Source organism: Aptenodytes patagonicus, chromosome 12 (genome assembly GCF_965638725.1).
Source record: "Aptenodytes patagonicus chromosome 12, bAptPat1.pri.cur, whole genome shotgun sequence".
In the NCBI taxonomy this organism is placed as follows: Eukaryota; Metazoa; Chordata; class Aves; order Sphenisciformes; family Spheniscidae; genus Aptenodytes; species Aptenodytes patagonicus.
Genome location: NC_134960.1, coordinates 6936593 through 6956154, shown reverse-complemented (window position 1 = coordinate 6956154; position 19562 = coordinate 6936593). Strand labels below are relative to the sequence as shown.

General features: G+C 53.2%; 1 protein-coding gene across 2 annotated transcripts in view; it reads left to right on the top strand.

Annotated features, from left to right (window-relative positions):
• The window catches only part of PDGFRB (platelet derived growth factor receptor beta), a 34353-nt gene extending 15541 nt beyond the window's left edge, over positions 1-18812 (top strand). The window contains exons 4-24 of one of the 2 annotated variants that reach the window (XM_076349659.1): positions 122-418; positions 866-1135; positions 1421-1548; positions 1898-2072; positions 2666-2858; positions 3072-3187; positions 3727-3853; positions 4015-4226; positions 4964-5058; positions 5325-5457; positions 5868-5972; positions 6081-6191; positions 6573-6726; positions 8128-8294; positions 8557-8675; positions 9889-10011; positions 11442-11553; positions 11841-11940; positions 12060-12165; positions 12668-12906; positions 13423-18812. In XM_076349659.1, coding sequence (XP_076205774.1) covers positions 122-418; positions 866-1135; positions 1421-1548; positions 1898-2072; positions 2666-2858; positions 3072-3187; positions 3727-3853; positions 4015-4226; positions 4964-5058; positions 5325-5457; positions 5868-5972; positions 6081-6191; positions 6573-6726; positions 8128-8294; positions 8557-8675; positions 9889-10011; positions 11442-11553; positions 11841-11940; positions 12060-12165; positions 12668-12906; positions 13423-13573 — 3233 coding nt within the window. In that variant the 3' untranslated portion in view covers positions 13574-18812. Of the gene's footprint in view, positions 1-121; positions 419-865; positions 1136-1420; positions 1549-1897; positions 2073-2665; positions 2859-3071; positions 3188-3726; positions 3854-4014; positions 4227-4963; positions 5059-5324; positions 5458-5867; positions 5973-6080; positions 6192-6572; positions 6727-8127; positions 8295-8556; positions 8676-9888; positions 10012-11441; positions 11554-11723; positions 11745-11840; positions 11941-12059; positions 12166-12667; positions 12907-13422 lie in introns of those variants that run through there. The other variant, XM_076349660.1, reaches the window with a different exon arrangement.
• Positions 18813-19562: the final 750 nt, after the last annotated feature.

Sequence of the window (19562 nt, the reverse complement as noted above, 5' to 3'; positions counted from 1 at the left end):
TATTTTTCAGTGTAAAGGTTGACACTACAAACCAAATACATTGGTGTGAGGTTGTGCTCCAGCGTGCTTCTCCTTGGATTTCAGAGGAATCCAATTTGGTCTCATCTCCCTCCTCTCCCAGGTCTGCTGGAGGTAACATCCGGGGCCAGCGGGCTGCACATCGAACCCAAAGACACTGAGCTTGTCCTCGGCCTCCACAGCACCTTCTCCCTCTTGTGCTATGGGGATGGCGCGCTGGTCTGGGAACGGGAGGGTCAGCCCCTCACTGCCTCGCTGGAGCACAGGGATGGTGTCTTCGTCAGCAATCTCACCCTCAGGAACGTGACGGGCCGTCACACCGGGGAGTATGCGTGCACCTACAGCCCTGACCAGGTTCCAGAGCCAGCAGAGAGGAAAGCCCTGTACATCTACGTTCCAGGTAGGGGACAGCATGTCCTTGTCTCTGCATTTCCACAGGGTTTAACAACCAGGAGAAAGAGGTCTTTGGATTATCGTCCTGTCTCCAAGTGACTGGCCTCTCAAAATCCTTCCTCCCATTGCAGGAGAGCCCTCATGGCAGGTCATCTGGCTGTGGCATGTCTCTGGTATGCCAGGTCATGGGAGAGACCCATGTGTGGTGTGTTGGGACAAGTGGTGGGGGAGGCAACGGTGCTAGGCGGCAGCGTCTGGGTCTCTCTCACCCTCCCAGGACAGGTTTGGCAAGCCCGCGACATTGCAGCTCTATTTTGCCATGGGGATTAAGGGAAGAAGCATCCCACCAGTCTGGAGACAGAGCCCTGTGTTGGAGCAGTCCTGAAGGAGCACAGAGCAGCCCTGGTTCAGCTTCAAGCAGCTTTCCGTAACCAGCGTTCCCTCTCTCCCACAGATCCCTCCCTAGTCTTCCTCCCCACAATCACCTCCGAAGAGCTCTTTATCTTCATCACGGGCTACACAGAGGCCATCATCCCATGCCGCGTGACCAACCCGCAGATGCAGGTGACCCTCTATGAGAAAAAGGTGGAGAACCCCATCCCAGCTGCTTATGACCCACAACAGGGATTCAAAGGCTTCTTTGAGGATAAGACCTATTTCTGTCGGACAATCGTGGATGACCAGGAGGTGGATTCAGACACCTTCTATGTCTACAGGATCCAGGGTGAGCTTCCATTGTCTTAGCATACCTGTGCACCTGCTGTGGCTGTTCCTTCAGCCCAATGGCAGGGACAGCAAAGCTCTCCCCCTGTCTCCTTAGCGATGCCCCTGATCAATTTGGAGGCTGGATTTAGTCCTGTCTCCATTAGACAATGGGTTCTGCCAAAGTGTCAGCTCTATCCCTCAGGGAAGAGACTTTCCAGTGGACCAGTCCACGCAGGATAAATGGACTGGGTGCCCACTCATCCCTTCCTTCATTATTCATTCCTTTCTTTCACCTTTCCCACAGTGTCATCTGTGAACGTCTCCATCAGCGCAGTGCAGACCATAGTGCGTCAGGGAGAAAACGTTACCCTGATGTGCACCGTGAGCGGCAATGAGCTAGTCAACTTCAACTGGGATTATCCTCGCAAGCAAGTGAGTGCTCCAGCCCCACAGGCTCCGGGCAGCAGCTCCAGCCTTCGCCCAGATGTCCCATGGCAATCACTCATCAATATCCTAGGCGAAGCTTCATAGGAAGCTTCACCCCATGGCAGAAGCTGTGGGATGATGATGCTGCCACACAGGGAGGCTTGATGGGGAGATCCTTGGATTAAGGCTGTCTGTCTCAGTGGCCTCTGATCAATGCATGTTCCCTGTCCCTGTGGCAGCCAGACTGGGGTCCTCTACCCCCTCTTCCTCCCTCCCTGTGAGCCTGGCTTTGTAGCTCCAACGGCAGAACATGCTCTTGACTTCTCAGACCATATCTCCTGTCCCCGTTGTGCAGGCAGGGAAGGCTGTAGAGCCGGTGACTGACTTCCTGCCCGGATCCACCCATGAGATCCGCTCCATCCTCATCATCCAGAATGCGGAGCTGGAGGACAGCGGGACCTACGTCTGCAACGTCTCTGAGGGCTACCATGAGAAAACGGATCGGAAAGACATCACGGTCCATGTGATCGGTGCGTCGCTGCCCACGTGCCCAAAGCCAGCAAACCACATGGGCATCCAGGCAGGATACCCCAGGGTGACACCCTCTTCTCTCCGCACAACCTCCAGCTCCCTCCCCTCCTCGCCTCTGCCCTTAGTAGCCATGGCAAAAAAACAGCCCTCACCCCAAGTCACCCCTGCCCACTTCTTGGCTTCAAAACATCCCAAACCCCCCACCACAGCTTTTGTGACCCTTTAAGACACTTGAGGGTGTGGGTGAGAGCTCTTCTGCACTGTGCAGTGCCGATGCACTGTGAGGTCAAATTGCCACCTCCCATCTGCATCTGTCCTTCTTTCATGTAATTTGAAGGAACCTGCCCCATCCCTACAAGATAACAGCCTTTTCCCTGCGTGCTGCCTGCCTCATGAGCTCCCCTACTCCAAAGTGTGGCTCTGCACCCCCACTCCCTTTGGACGCAAGCCTGAAGCCTTGAGGGATGGATCTGGAGCTGCCCCACCACTTCTGTGTGTTCAGGGTGTTTTGTGCCAGATCCATGTTTGTCCAAAGGGCTGGAGAGGGGTCTCTTTTTAACTCTGACCCCCCCTATCCCCTGCCCCCTCTCAGAGCGTGGCTTCGTGCGCTTCCACACCCACCTGCCCAGCACAGTGTATGCTGAGGTCCACAAGAGCCGCACCATCCAGGTGGAGGTGGAGGCCTACCCACAACCCAACATCGTGTGGCTGAAGAACAACAAGACATTGACCGTGGAGAGCAACAGCGAGTTCACCATCACCAGCAGGAATCTGTCAGAAACCAGGTGAGGGCCCATCACTCCTCACCGGGGTGCAGGGAGGGGATAATTCACAAAGTAAGCTGCAAATCACTTGTTGGACATGGGTTGGTGGTTGAATGCCTTTCTGTGAGTGAATTTTGAGCATGCCTCAGTTGGATGGGCGCTGGTCACCTCCAAGCGTTGTCAGTCCTGAGGTACCTTCCCACACCCATCACTTGGGGACTGTGTCTCCTCCAGGTACCAGACGGCTCTGGTGCTGGTACGGGTGAAGCAGGAAGAAGGAGGATTTTACACCATCCGGGCTTCCAATGAGGACGATGAGCAGGAGCTGTCCTTCCATCTGCAGATAAATGGTGAGGATGGGCATGCAGACATGGGGCTGAGGAGTGTGGGGGCAGTCTCAGGGGATGGCTCCATCCTTTGCCTCAGGACCCTCAGGCTGAAGCCCTTACTCCTCTGACTACAGCTCCAGAGTGGTTTTGGTTAAAGGAAGAGCATTCAAGCAAGAAACATGCTCATTTGAGATATCTCACGCTTGGTCTCAGAGCAGGAGGACAGGGAGGCAGTGCAGAAACCAGCAGCTTGGCCTTCATGCCCTGGCCCAAGGTAGTAGATGCAGAGATGATTGCGCAGCTCTGATGTCCAGGACTTTTCCCTGTGCTTGCCTGTGCTCTCCAAGCAAGCTAGATGGGGGCAGGTCTCCTCCATAACCCCCTCAAACCTTTCTCTTTTTGCTGTTAGCTTTCAAAAATAAAACATGATTGATGTGATGAGTCCTACCTCACTGTCTCCTCACCCCCAGGCCATGTTAGGGGTACAGTGGAATCACGTTCCCCTTCCATCCTGCAGTCAGAAAGGAGGATTAATTCCCATCACTGTCTCTTGGTTTCAGTGCCAGCCAAAGTGGTGGACCTCAAGGAGAACAGCAGTGCCAGCAGTGGGGAGCAGACCGTAACATGCTCTGCTGAAGGCATGCCCCAGCCGGAGATCAGCTGGTCTACTTGCAGCGACATCAAATGGTAAGCGGAGTGATGGAGCCCATGAGAATGGCTGGACTCTCACATTCATTAGAATAATAGACTATTATTTTATTGTATTCTGCTGTCCCACATGCCCGGCATCCCATGGTGGTGCGTGGTCCCAGCTGCCTCTCAGGTGCCTTTATCCTCCCCCGGACCAGGTGCAGCACCAAGGGGCAGCCCACCCGGCTGCTGGGGAACGAGTCCGCGGAGATCGGTCTGCAGACCAATGCCACGTACCACGCGAAGCTGCAGGTGTACCGCGTGAACAGCACCCTGCAGCTGCACAGGGTGGACGAGCCCCTGCTCCTGAGATGCACCGTGCAAAACTTCCTGGGCACCAACTCCCAGGACATCACTCTGGTCCCACACGGTGAGTGCTGCGGGAGGCGTTTGAGCAGGTGATGGGGAGCTAGACTTCCCTCTCTGTGCCTCCAGCATGGAGGTGCTAAGAGCCAGGACTGTCCTCTGATGGCTGCAGACCTCGAAGGCAGGAAGCCTGGGTATTCTGCCCAAAATGAAGCCTCCTTTGGGTTGAGCAGGAAAGGTTGCTCCAGGAGGAGTCTGGAGCCCTTATATCCACTGGCAGGGTCATCCCTCCAGGGAGGTGAGATGAGAGAGCCTGAGCAGGTTCCTGGTATCTTGTTATTAGCCCGTGGGTCACTAGATGGTGCCACGGACTCAAACATCCATGCGCTGAACATCCCAAATATGAGGAATGATGATCTAAGCCCAGGTCCAGAGCTGCCAGCTCTCCCCCAAGCAAACCAGCCCCTCTAGCTCCTTACAGCCTCCCATGGTCAAACCTCTCCCAAGGCAGGAAGCCCTTCAACAAGCTGTAACAACCCATCACCCCGTTATCCCTGGGTGCTGGCCCTGCGAGTGCTGGGCAGGTCTGCCCAGGAGGAGAGGACAGGGACTGCCCCCACCCAGAGGAGAGCTCAGGGTCGATGTCTGGGGGGAGTTGTGTAGCAGGAGGGGGATGGTGGCTAGAGGAGGAAAGGGGAAGGGTGCAGGGATCCCTCTGTGCTGTTGTCCCCTCCTTTTCCCAGGGTACCCAGGCCATGCAAGGTTGGAGGATTCTAACTGCTGTCCCTGTTATCATTGTAGCCTTGCCGTTCAAAGTGGTCATCATCTCTGTCATCCTGGCCTTGCTGGTCCTCACCGTCATCTCCCTGATCATCCTGATTGTCCTGTGGCAGAAGGTAAAAGAGGAGAGCGTTCCCAGGCTGCCACAGTGGTACCCCCATGTCAGGGTGGCTGGGAAGAGCAAAGCTGTGAGCTCCTGCTGGCATGGGCTTGATGATATCCCACCCATTCCAGGGACCGTGGCCCCCCCGGCATCTGTAGGCTAGATGGGGCAATGGCTGCAGGGACAAAAGACTCCCTGACAAAGCCCATCCACATCCCCCATGCCCTCCCTGATCCTCAGCCCCTCAGATCTCTCTTTCCCCTTTGCTCCCATTTCCAGAAACCTCGTTATGAAATCCGCTGGAAGGTGATTGAGTCAGTCAGCTCCGATGGGCATGAGTACATCTATGTGGATCCCATGCAGCTGCCTTACGACTCCAGCTGGGAGGTGCCCAGGGACAAGCTGGTGTTAGGTAAAGGCTGTGCAGGTCCCACTGATGGACCCCTGGGGTTCTGGCTGTCTGGGGGTAATGGGTTTGGGATCTCCAAAAGAGACCAACCCAGAAAGGGCACAGAGATCCCTCAAGATACGATGTGGTCCTGGGACAGAGGGACCATCTGGGACCACGGTGGGAAGCCAGCTGCTCCCTTTGGCATGAGGCACTGGTTTATTCCTGGCTATCCTTTCCTATGGCTGGAAGCTCCTTCCCTTCCCAGCCGGACAGAAACCAGCCCCAACCACAAACACCACCTCCATGCCCACCAGGATGACTGCAGCAAGGCTGGTGTGGTTTCAAACAGAGGACTTGCCTTTTCCAAGCTCCTCGCCTCACCTCTTCTCGAGGAGTACTGCCAATCTTGTCTCCTCGCTGTTTCTTTGCAGGACGCACTCTAGGCTCCGGTGCCTTTGGACGTGTGGTGGAGGCAACAGCCCATGGCCTGAGCCATTCGCAGTCCACCATGAAAGTGGCGGTCAAAATGCTCAAGTGTGAGTTGTCCCCGCACCATACCTTTCCCCATCCCAAAGCTGTGAGGCCGAATGGTGCCCATGTGCTCCGCTCCTCACCCTGCCGCTCACACCGGCTCTCCCCAACAGCCACTGCCCGGAGCAGCGAGAAGCAAGCCCTTATGTCCGAGCTGAAGATCATGAGCCACTTGGGACCTCACCTCAACATCGTGAACTTGCTGGGGGCCTGCACCAAAGGAGGTAGATGAACCCTGGGCGCCTTGTCTCCTCTCCCTGCTGCCCTGGGCTGTTCTGAGTAGGAGAACTGTCCTCAGAGAGAATAATTCCTGTTTTCTGGTTCAGAATGATTCACCCTTCCCCTAGGAAACCCTTGTGGGGCTCTGAAAGCCTTTCTTTCCAACCTGATTAAAACTGAGAAGGCGTGTTTCTGTTAACCCCCACCTCCCTCCCCAAACACAAATTTCAAATTCCAAAAATGCTCGGTACCCAGAAAGATGGCTTTTCCCCCTGGCCCTGCCTAGATATCCTGCAATCTGGTAATGTCCCTGTGGGATGAAATTCCCTGCCCCGGGGAGTGAGCGGGGCTGAGGCAGGGCTGACACAGGTGCTTTCTCCCACCAGGGCCCATCTATATCATCACCGAGTACTGCCGCTATGGGGACCTGGTGGACTACCTGCACCGTAACAAGCACACCTTCCTGCAGTCCTATGGAGAGAAGGCACGGCGAGAGGCAGAGGTGTACGGGAACACCGCCAAGGAGGACCATGTGCAGAGGTACCTGGAAAGCAGCACTGTCCTCCTCCCTGGTGCCTACCCCATCCTAGCCCCCATCAATGAGGGAGGCTGGTACTGCCAGGAAGGATACCTACATTTCCTCCAGACCAGTAAAGTAAACACTGGCCCAGCACTGGGACAGAGTTGGCCACTCTTACCTTGTGAGACTGGCCCATGTGCCAACAAGCCACCTCCAAACAGCTCCTGGCAGACGGGAAGTTAGCAGAGGCAATCTGTGTGTCCTGGAGACTGAGTTTGCTAGCACACACACTGGCTGCTCCATGCCAGTTGGGAATATTCCCTGGCATCGTTAACTTTACTGGCATAACCACAGCTACACTTCGAGTATGGAGACGAAGGGTTTCCCAGCATGTCTTAACCCTTGGAGACCTCAGCTCTGCATTTTCAGGGCAGGTCTCGTTGCTACTGAGCCTAAGGGAGAAGTGCTAGAAGGAGTGCAGTTGCACAAGAGGTGCTTCAAGGAAAGGAAAATGGTCCTTCATCCAGTTGCCAGCTGTAAGGGATGCAGGCAGATCAGTGCACAGAAACGGTCCCATGGGAAATTAGAAAGCAGCATTTCCTTCCAGCACGCCAAAACAATAGTAAAATAGAGCAGTGTTAGGACATCAGCACAGCTGCCCCCTGTGCTTTCTGCTTGAAGGCAGCTGAGATCCTCCTAAGCACCGAGCACAGCCTCCCAAGCCCGTGGGGACATGCCCGACAGCTCTGGCCATGCAGCAGGTTTCCCTTGCCCAGCACCATCATGTGGAAGGCCTCAAGATGCTGCTTCCCAGATGCAGTTGTTGGTCACGCAAGGGAGAGGTGCTCAAGGGTGCAGATGTTTGCTGATCCAAACTGGGAAGGTTTAACTGTGGACAAAGAGTTGTGTCCTGCCTGCTCAGTTCAGTCTTCTCCAGGTCAGACCTGGCCAGCCTGGGAACATACACCACCAAGGTGGAGGGTTTCACCTGCCCACTCTGGCTTGGGTCTCCTGCCGTCCTGCCCTGTGGGTGCCTGTGGAGCTGCATGGCCCTGCCTCCCCTTCCTGCCCTCCCCAGTGCTGAGCTCGTGTGCTGAGCCAAGCCTGTGCTCTGCCAGGCAAGGTGGGCATGAGAAGCTGCAGCCTGTGGGCAAGGATACCTGGAGACCCGCAGGGGAAGATGGCAGGGCTGTTTAAAGCTAGCCCTGAGGACACCAGAGCTGTTAGGTGGTGGAAGGAGGCCTCCAGTGTCATTTGCACTTCTCTGCATGCATGATGCAGGGCTTCTTTCCCTGCTGTGTGGGACATTTCAGTGCCGGGGCTGAGGATTCAGGAATTGCAGTCCCACAAATCATTGTTCCCATCCCCTGCATCTCCTCCTCCCCTCTGGATCTGAACAGCCTCTTTACATGCCCCCACAGTCACCTCTCCTTGTCTGTGGAGAGCGACGGGGGCTACATGGACATGAGCAAGGACGACTCACTGGATTATGTGCCCATGTCTGACATGAAGGGTGAAGTCAAGTACGCTGACATCGAGTCCTCTAACTACGGCACCCCGTATGAGCTGGACAGCTATTCCCCGTCAGGTAACAGCTCAGCCATAGCGGGAGGGAGAGGTGCTTGCACTTTGGGCGCTGGATGCCTTTGCTTGCAGAGACGGATCGTCCATATTGGAAAGGTCACCTTTGGGACGAGTCCAGCAGTGGTGGCAGATGCCTTCACGATGGGAGCTCCCAGCTCTGTCCCTTTGTTGCTGGAGGCAGAGCAATCCCCAGTGGGTCCTTCCACTGGCGGGCAGCCCATGAGTGTGCTGAGTAACACCAACATCCATTTCTGCTTGCCCTCCAGCTCCTGAAAGAACAGACCGGGTGACACTGATAAACGAGTCTCCGCTCCTCAGCTATATGGACTTGGTGGGCTTCAGCTTCCAGGTGGCCAATGGGATGGAGTTCCTGGCTTCCAAAAATGTATGTATCCCGGCTGGTCCATGGTGCCTGCAGCGGTGGAGGCCAACAATGCTCTGCTGTGTCCTGTGGTCAACTTCCGCTCACTGTCCCTCTGTCCATGCCAACCTCCTCATGGGAGAAGTGGCCATGCAATTGAAGAGTTGCTGACCACTTCTTTTTGGAAACACAGCCCTGAGGATCAGCATGACTATATTTGCACGTGACAGCTAACCCTGGCTTAGATCGAGCTTCAGACCTCAAATTCCCTGACTCGGAGCTCCTCCCAAGCCATGTGCAACACAGCTGTGGTATTATATCATCCCTATTTACCAGGATGACCAAACAGTGATAACCTCCCTGTGCAAAAGCACAAGGCACTCTGCAGCAGAGCTACTACTCTCCATGGACACCCCTATTGCACCACATGCTCTGAGCTCTCCAGGCCTCATCAGAAGTGCTTCTTTAGTGGAAATTAAGCCACAACAGAGGACTAGGCTCTGGGATTTCCTAAGGTCTGGCATAGCCCAGGGCAGGCAGTAATATAATTGGACCGTGTGAAACATCACACAGGGCAGGGATAAGAAAAGGGGTAGGGATGGCATCAATGACATGCGGAGAGAAATTCCTGGCTCTCTGCCTCCAGCCAGACAGTCTGATCCCCAAAAGTGCATGGTCAGTGCTCCCCCATGGAGCACAGAAGAGGAGCTCCCAGCTTCCCACAGTCACACTTTACAGTGGTGTAATATCATCATGCTCACTAGTAGTGTCTGGCAGGGTCCTGAGCAAACCTCTGGGCTGTTCATATGGAAAACATCCAACATGCTGGCAAACCAGGAGGCACAAGCTAGGCTGGTGTAACTCTGATGTCTTCAGACTGCTGGGTTGGATTGTCCAAACAGAGATGGAGACACCCCCTCCTTGCCAGCCTACCAGCCCCCTTGCTTGGTCAGGCCCTGGCAATCCCCTCTCTGCTGGGTTGTTCACATTGCCCTTGCCAGATTTGTATGCCTGTTGCTGTCACAGGGGTAGCAGTCCAGGTGCGCAGCGAAAATGTGGTAGCTTTGCTAGTGCCCTTGAGCCATGGTTGTCCCTAGAGGTGGAGGAGATGCCTCAAATGATGTGAGGTGACCCCTGTCCCTGTAGCCCCAGAAATGGGCTAGTGCTGGAGCTGGGCTGCTTCTTCGGGCTGTCTGGGGGCCACTTGCAGTGACAGTGCCCTGCCTTCCCCCTACAGTGTGTGCATCGTGACCTGGCTGCCAGGAACGTCCTCATCTGCGAGGGGAAGCTGGTGAAGATCTGTGACTTTGGCCTGGCGAGGGACATCATGAGGGATTCCAACTATATCTCCAAAGGCAGCGTGAGTACCTTGAGCCACGCAAGCCCCTTCTTCCCAGGGATCTGGGCCTGGCACCCCCTACATGCTCCCCCTGTGAGTCACCTGTCCATCATTGTGCCCTGGGGTGGTGACAGGGCAGGACTCCCAGGAGATGGTGTCAACGGCCAACCATCCTACACCTGATGTGCTCTGCACGCTCTGGAGTAGCAGTATTGCATGCCCATATCTCCAGGCTCTTACAGAAGAACCTGGGCAGCAGCAGCAAAACTAAGGATTGTCCCCAGCACAGCCTGTCACTGGCAGCAGTGCTGCATCCCTTCCCTGCATGGCGCTGAGTCTGGTCCTGAGCTGCAGGCAGGAGGAGTGCAAGGTTAGGCAGCTTGACAGTGCTGCGGTGAGTCACTGGACACACTGGGAAGAGGTTCACAGACTTCTGCTCTAACCACTAGACCACAGGGTAAGAGGAAGTGTTTTCCTGCGAGCAGCTACTTTCCAGAAAGACGTCTCCAATCTTTCGAGGCAGGAGAGGATGAGGCTGTAATTGAGCTTCCCCAGAACCTCCCCTGTGACTTCAACAGCAGCATGCCCACTCCAGCCCTGGGGCATTTGGGAACATGCAACCCCAAGCAAAGCAGGCCATGTAATTCCCGGAGAAACTGAGGCTGGGGGAGCTGAGAGTAGAGCCAGGCCTCTCGAACCCCAATCTTTATCTACTCTATGAACTACTTAACTTCTCTCATGCTGTCTCCCATTTGCATGGGATGGCAGACAGGCACTCAGTGCCTGGGCAGGGAGACCCTCCTGCAGAGGGGCTGGGCTTTTCCAGTCCAGCCTTGGCCTAGCTGGTTTTCCTTCCAAAACGGGAAATGAAACTGGGCCCCTTTGCAATCCTTCCTGGAGATTATTTTGGTATTCGTTGTGCAAGCGAATCCCAGGAACAGCACAGCCAGTGCTGCATACAAGCTGGTCAAGTGAGGCTCCTTTTCGTGTATCACTCTGAGTGAGTAAGAGCAGGAAAAAGCTGGATGTGTCCTTCAGCTCTTTTCTGGTCATCCCACAGCCCTCTCCAGCCTGGTCTCAGGTTTCCAAAGTCCAGATTGGCCTGGACTCCCTTCAGGAATGCTGTGGTCACGTTGTGCAAGTCAGTGGACTCCCCAAGAACTAGGAAACAGAGAACGCACACCATGACAGCTCGTCATGGCAGACAGTGATGGAAATGGATGTAGCACACCCACTCTTTCCTCCTGCCTGCTGAGCTCATCCTGCACAAGGAAAGAGGAAACTGGTCCCTCCAAGAAGTAGCTGACAGCAGATGTCAGCAGATGTGTTGGGCTGATGGACAGCTCTGAAGGGTCTTCTCTGCTTGTAAATTGGGTGTCAGACTCTCACCTGTTGAAACAAGTGCTGTAGATGCAGCTGACTCTCTTCTTGTTCCATTTTTTTCCTTTTAGACCTTCTTGCCCCTTAAGTGGATGGCTCCAGAGAGCATCTTCAACAACCTCTACACCACCCTGAGTGATGTGTGGTCTTTTGGGATTCTCCTCTGGGAGATATTCACTCTAGGTAAGTGCCCTAGAGATCATGGTGGCGTCTGTAGGTCTGATAGCATGTTAGTAGGATCCCTTCCCAGAGACGATAGAAATACATTTCTAATCCCCAAGTCCCAACCTTACCAGTCAGAGTAGCACTTCATTCCCTGTCTCCTTCTTTCCCATGCTGACGTTGCCATTTAGAAGTGAAATGAAACAGGAAAGGTAAAGAAAAAAGGAAACCTTGGTGTGAAATGCATGTTGGCATGGGGGTGGCAGGCAATCCACCAGCCTGATTTCCTGCTCTCCCTTTACACCCAGGGGGGACTCCATACCCCGAACTGCCTATGAACGAACAGTTCTACAACGCCATCAAACGTGGCTATCGGATGTCCAAACCCACCCACGCCTCTGATGAAATGTAAGTGCTGCCCATATGCATTTGCCCTGGGCCTGCCCTACACAAACTGCAGAAGCATTTCTGCCTCTGTTTTCCCCACCTGCTAACTCACCAGAGTGCTCTCTCTTCTCTCTTGTTAGCTACGATATCATGCAGAAGTGCTGGGAGGAGAAGTTTGAGATCAGACCATCCTTCTCACAGCTGGTGGTGCTTATGGGAAACCTCTTGGTGGATTGCTACAGAAAGGTATGTTCAAAGGACCCTGTGCTGGAGGGACAGAAGAGGGTCAGTGCTCTGTGGAGGATGCTGCCTTGGTTAGAGCCCTCAATCAGGGTTTGGAGACCAGTGTTTAGTGTTGCTGTGCCAGAGGATTTTGCTGTGACTAAGGCTGCATTAGTTTGAACAGCACGAAGGTGGTTTGGGCATCCTGGGGACATTGCTGAGACAACTGGCATTGCCAGACAGGCAGCTGGTATCTCAGCAACTGCGGAAATCAGAACTGGCAGGAGATCAAAAACCTGCCTCCAACTGTTTGGTATTTTGGAGCTGTGGAGTTGTGCCCCTGATCTCTCCCTTAGGAAATGTTCATGACCTGGTTTTGGTGGAGACAGGGTAGCTGAACCAAGCTAGAAGATGCCAGCCCTTCTAGAAAAAGCCTAGCAGACAGGGAAAGCAAATATAACACAAGTGCATTTTCTCCACTCACAAGACCTTCCCGTTTCTTTGGTAACCTGCCCTGTGAGAGCAGAGGTACCAGCAGGTGGATGAAGAGTTCATGAAGAGTGACCACCCTGCTGTTGTCCGCACAAGACCCACAATCCCTGGGCTGAACAACGCCAGGCTCACTCCCAGCTCCCCCACCGGCAGCATCCTCTACACAGCCGTGCACCAGAACGGGGGCGAGAATGATTATATCATCCCTCTTCCCGACCCCAAACCCGAGGCAGTCTGCGATCTCCCTCAGGAGGTCTCCATCAGCCGGGCCAGGTAAAAACATCACTTCTAAATATTGTCCCTTCCCCCCACTGCCCAAATCTGAAAATGGGGGCCTCAAGAGGAAATGGTGACGCTCTGCTATGGGACAGACCAGGGGTGGGTTTACCAGGAGAGAAGGAGGGCAGCGTCATCCCCATCTGAAGTGCTGCGACCTTGCATGAGCCTGCAGGGATGAAGATGAACCAGAGGAGCTGGGATGTGAGCTAAGATAAGGTGTCGTGTCATATCATGTCTCCGTACATCAGCTGGCACAGCTGGGGAAAAGAGACCCCCACTTACAAGGAGTAGGGCACACTGGGGTGCACAGCCCGCAGAGCCCAACTGGCTGTATGTTGTGTTTGAGGGCTGAATAGACCCAAGTGATACTGTCTGCCCCCCTGTGGAAAGCTACTCAGATAGACTGGGGCTGCCAGGAGATTGACGCGCTTCTCAGCCGCTGGGAATCCTCTCTCACCAGGACACTTGGGACAAGGCACTCATTTCTCTCTCCTCCTTGTCTCCCTTCAGCTCTACGCTGAACGAGGCCAACACATCATCTACAATATCCTGTGACAGCCCTCTGGGCCTCCGGCAGGATGAGGAGCAGGAATCCGACCCACAGGCAGGCTGCCAGGAGCCGACCACAGGGCACCAAGAGGTGGAGGAGAGTTTCCTGTAGTCAGAGCTGGGCTGACTCTGCATCTCCCCACAGTGAGACCAGCTGAAGGGCTGACCCAGACGTCACAGAGAGCCATGCTTTGCGCTTGTACATTGGGACATCCCCACCTGTCCCAGCATTCCTCCTTCCCTCCCATCTCCCAGTGTTGGGTGGGGAATTAAAGACTTTTCCCCATTGCCATTCCCTTCCCCCTTACAAAGAGGTGGCTCAGTGCCAGCAACCTTCCAGATCACTGCCACATCCTCCTCAATGATCAAACCACTGCAGGAGGGAGACATCTCACAGACCAACATTTTCTTTTCAAGTGGAAGACGTGGGTTGGATGTCCACAAGAGACGCCACTTTCTGCATTGCTAAGATGATACTCCAGCCTCTTCCCCCTCCATGGCAATGAGTTTCATCTCCTCTGCACCAGCACTTCTCTGATGGTCTCAGCACCAACCACACCATGGTTCTGTGAAATGCAACCGGGACAGATGATTTGCTTGGAGCCCATTGCTGGGGTGTAGAGAACCTGCAACATCAACCTTCAGCTGCTGGAGATCAAGAGTACATTGGGTAGATTCTCCTCCAAGCACAGCCAAGTCCTGGAGAGACCAGCCAGCGTCTCAGAGATACTGAATCACCGTTTTCCTTTCTTGATAACTCTTCTATGGTGGATAGAGTGTCACAAGCACTACAGGTACCTATGGTTCTGGGGCACAGCTCTGCACACACCTAGAGGGGCTGTCGCACCCCGAACCCTTTTGTGCCCAGCATGGCACCAGGAGCCCCAAGGGCATGCCAGGAACTCAAAATGCTCTCATAATGACTCTGTTGTAGTAGCAAAGAGGGCAGTCCAGTGTTGTTCGTGTTGTCTGTGTGGACACTAAGCTAATTATTCTCCATTGAAGATTTAAAGGGAACAAATATATTAATCCACTAGCCAGGGCCAGTATAAGGAAGCAATATGGCTATTCATTAATCTACTGCCACTAAGCCCAGCTCATCTGCTGGGAAATCATATAACCCTGCCAGCTGCAAAATCTTTGTGCCTTATCTTTGGGAAGCAAGGGCTCCCTTTTGATAGACTGTTCACCCAAACACCCTTTCTCAGAATGGGAGGTCTCACCGGTCCCTCCTGAGTCATAGCAAGACTATGGGGAGCAATAAGGATGCCAGAACACCAACCCACGGACATCTCAAAAGAGGGAGAGGGAGAGAGGCTGGGAAGCTGTTTGGTCCCAGCTGAACTGTATCTCACACCCTGCCACTTTCTAGGGGTCAGGCACAGCCACGTGCAGCCTGTCAGGGCTGTGGATGAAGTGTCATGGGGAACCAAGCAGAGCAAGAGGAATCGGGGAGGATTCCTCTCTCTTGGAAAGTGTTTTGAAGAATAAAAGGGCAGAGACCTTCCTCCTGCTTCTCACCTCCTTTCTTGCTTCTCACAGGCAGGACTGGGACTTCTGGTGCTCTCAGCTGCCACTTGAATGAGGAGACTCAAAGCAGGAGGAACACCAGGCTTTTGAAATCAGTGGTGAACCCCACCTCTGCACTGATGAAAGCTAGGCCCCCAGAACTACAGCTCTGACACCGTAGAAACTAGCAGGGGTTTTTTTCTGAAAGGAGAAGTTTTGCCTTGCACAGAGCTCTGTTCGCTGCATGCCCCCCATTCCCATTAACCCCTTCGTTGCCCTACTCATGCACATCTCTGTGCATCCTACAAAAAATGCACATGCAGGTTTACAAATTCAGAAATTCAATCAGCATCTTGCTGGGCTTCTTCCACCTCAAAGCCACTAAGAATTTTTTTATTTTTTTTTAAAAATATGAAACTTCTGCCAAAAATCCCCAGCAAAACAGCTTCTGTTTTAAGTGGTCTATCGTTGCAATGCTGCCATTTATGCAGCTAAAAGAGAAGTAGATGTTTTGTGGTCTGATGCCCTTGGTAGAATGTGAACATAAGAAATAGTACTTTTATTGGCAGCCGGTGGAGTATATTTTCAGCCCATGTGGTCAGATTCCCCACCATCCGTAGGAAACACTGTGAATGACAACTGTTTTTCCATGCTCTGTTCCTTCTGCTTGTAATGAAGGAGCCATCTTCTGTGGCCACAGTTCATTAAATGATCCTAACCGCAGAGAAGCAGTAACTCATGAGATCCTTGGGGTCAGACCACTTTATTTTTCTAACATGTCAGGTGCTTGGTAGGATCCGTGTCACTGCAACTTGAGCCCGTAGGATGGCACATCGGATCATCCTAATAGTCCCTGTCTGCACCAGCTCCATTTTTAATTTGTCCTTCTCTATCAAAGGTGACCAGAAGTACCCAGTACTCCAGGTGAGGTCAAATCTAGACCTTGCATAGGGCATTAATAGTTCTGGTCTGTACTGGATTTGACTTGCCTGGTGTAGCTTTGGATAATGTTGGCCTTTTCCCAGCCACAACATACTGGTAGTTTGGAGTCATCCTCTGACCAATCTAAGCACCTACGTCTTTCTACTCTTCCAGCATTTCTAACCAAGATACTCCCCGCTGTTCCAGACATTGGGTCATCAGCACATTTTGTTAACAAGCTGTTATTTTTGGGCTGGACTGACTAATAAACATATTAAATACTTCTAGCATCAAGAGCAACCCTAGAGAGCTGCTTTTACTACCTCTGTCCAGCCCAAAGATTTCCCCATCAATTAACCCCTTCTCACCCTCCCTTTGGCCATTTGCTTATTTACTTCACAAATCCCGTAGTAATCTCCATCTTGTACAGATAAATTACTAATGAAATTACTAATTTCCCACTATCAAATAGTTTCCACTGTCCTGAAAGAGGAGATCTATTTCTTCTCCCTTCTGGGGGAACTCAGGTATCCTGTCCTGTTAGCTCGGCATTAGCTACACTTGGATGCCTATTGCATTTTGTCCCATTTGTAGATTTATTGCAATTATTCTTTGCATCAAAACCTGTTCTGGCTGCTGACGGGGTGCTAACCCCACCTCCCTCTTCCTTCTTAAAGTAGGTACGCCAGACTCTTTGTACAATGGTACCGTTCTCCACTCCAGAGAGATATGACCAAATATCTGCCTTTGGCCCTGTGATTGCAAGGGCCAAGTCTTGCACTTTGTGGTACTTTCCTGTTCTTACTCAACTGTTCCCATCACCATTCAGCCAGGGCATGCACACCCGCTGCAGCGAGCAGATCTTCTCAGCCAGGGACAGGCTGGCAGCCGGGCAAAGCCAACACGTTTTGCTAAGCATCCCTGCAGCTCTCCTCAAAGAGAGGGCTTGGCAGGGCTGAGGCTTACAGCAGCCCCCCAGACAAGCTCTCTCCGCTCGGGGAGCCAGCTCCAGCCCCCAGCTCCCTCTCTCTCTGCTGCCGACATTCCAGTCCCTGCGTGGCCCGCCGGGTGAGGGCCAGGAGAAATGGTCGGCAGTTCTGGGCCCATCAGTTTTGTAGCCATAATTTCTCCAGTGAGACTCTGAAGGGAACCGGTCCCTCCAGGTTTTTAGTTTTGATGATTAGTATTTTTGTTTGGATGTGTTTTTGTGTTTAGAGGTGGACCCAAACTGAGCCCCCCAAAAAGGGACACATGCCACAGCTTGGGCCCATCTCTAGTGCAATATCTTTTATTTGTAGATTATATTTTACTCTACAGCTGTTACATCGTTATCAGCACCAGTATATGCATAATCCTACTGCCAGTCACTATTTCATACATACCTAAGTGTATCCCAGAAACTAATGCGACACTCTGGTGTCTCTTTCCACATTTAAGATGCTTCTCAGACTGATGTGTGCACCGGTTTTAATCCTTTTGTCCTTCTCAGTTTGAGCGTGTTATTATTTTTTTAAGTGAGAGTGTCACGTTTAGTGTTTGTTTGTGTCGTGTTAAGAAATCTAGAGCACAGCGGACTTTACTTGTAACTAAATTGTCTCTGTTCACCTGCCAAGGGGACTGTGGCAGAGTCCCACGGGGACGGGAGGCAGAAGTGCAATGCAGATGTGCAGCCAGGAGGAAATCAGCCAGAAGTGAGAAATGGCTCTTCCCCTTCTTCCCAGTCAGGGCTCTGGGCTGGGGGAGAGACAGCACCACAAATGCAGGGTACTGGGCAGTGGGTTAGGTTTTGGCTGTGGGGAAGATCTGGAGAAGGGGATTTCACAGATGTCTCCTTCTGGGGGCTTTTTCTAAAATGAGATATCAGCTAACGTGCTAAGGAGGCAAACCCCATGCTCCAATGCACAGGCGCGAGGAAGGGCTCTGGCCGGGCTCGGTGCTTAGCTCAGATCCCAGGGTTGGTGTGGCCAGTTCACAGTGCAAACCACAGGATGTCCCACATGGACAGGAGAGCAGTGGGCTGCCAAGCCAGCCCCCGGGAGCCTGGACGCAGCCTGGCTGCGCTCCCACTTGGAGAACATGAAGGTTGCTCTTTGGCAGCCCTCAGCAGCCTTTTGGCAGCCTTCGCCCCAGGTGGTTGCACAGGCAGAGAGCAGCCAGGGCAGCTGCAGGTCCCCACTGGGTGCCGGGCAGCTCCTGGGCCATGCACAGGTCCTTCCCGCAGCAGATTGCAGCCCAGCCTGGATGCTGAGCAGCCAAGGCTGACTGTAACAGTGGAGGTACCATGTTGTCTGCAGGACTTGCCCAGGGCAGGCCAGGTATCATTCAAAAATTTCATGGGTCAGCACATGGGTTGCTGGGCTCCCAGCATAATTCCCATGTTTCACCCGGAGGGCTGAAGTCTCTGGGATATGCCAAGACGGATCCAGTTAGCTTTGGCAAAGGCAGGGGAACTGCTCCAATTTAGCTCCAGCGGCACTTTGGAGAGATGACTCTTGCAGAGGTGGGAGGAGGCAGGGAAGCCAGCTCATGCTGGGAGGCCTGCAGCGTCCCATTGTTCCTGTCCTTTCCTCCTTCATGGATTGCACCATAACTGTAAAGCTTGCCCAAAGCTTGCCCTCTGCCATCTCCCCGTCCTGCTGTGCTGGCTTGCTGGCATCATGCTGTTACTCTGCAGCATCTCTGAACAGAAACAGCACCTGCCTCCACGCTGTCTGTCAGAAACCATCCTGAGGGCAAAGGAAAAAACAGAGTTTGGACTAAGGTACCAAAGAGTTAACATTTTCCTAGGTTTACAGATGTATTTGTAGGATTTGTACTATGTCACATTTATAGCCATGAGATATTATTTTTATGCTGTAAACTTTTACAAATACGTTTTTAAAGAAAGAGTTTAAAAATAAAGGTGTTTTTCTTTTTGCAAAGTTCCATCTCTTCCTCTGTTTGCCTGGTTTTGGTTGCTGCCACCTTCTCACACAGATGGGGCTGGGAATACAGCTTAACCATGTCGTGGGTGAAGGCTAAGCATGTTAATACACTGTGCATGACCCCAGCTCTTAACGAAAGCCAAGCTGGGAGCCAGGCAGAGACAAGCACAGCAAGGCAACAGCTGAGCCCAGATACATGGTAAGGAAAAGGGGCTGCGAACAGGGCAGGATCTGCCCCATTTCTCTGGTAACTGGCCAGCTTGTGAGTGCTGTTGCACTGGGAGGAGGTGGGTAGAGGGAACGACACCGGGAACAGTTCCTATGTGTATCCCCAGTGCCAGACGTTTGGGCCAGCAGCCCCCAACAAGGGCTTGATGTGTTTCTTGGGGGCATTGCTGGGTCTCTGCTCAGATCAGGGTAGGGATGCGGGAACTGCCAGACTGAACAGTGCTGGGCTGAAGGAGATGGGGGACACCACAGTGCTGTTGATTTTTCCACGTAGTTTAATGGCTCAGGGCAGTGGGAGAGACTGGGGGTAGCAATGGGGCAGGGCACCAGGAGGAGCCACACTGCATTGCACAGGGCTCCCCATGTCCTGCTCTTCTCTGAGATGGGTTCTCCTCCCCTCCCTCTGGGATGAGGAATTCACTGATACCTTTTAAAGACACAACCCCACAGTACTTGCTCCCTACACTACCACTCCCTCTGGTCCACATGTGCCCCTGCTTTCCTCCTGCTCCTCTCACC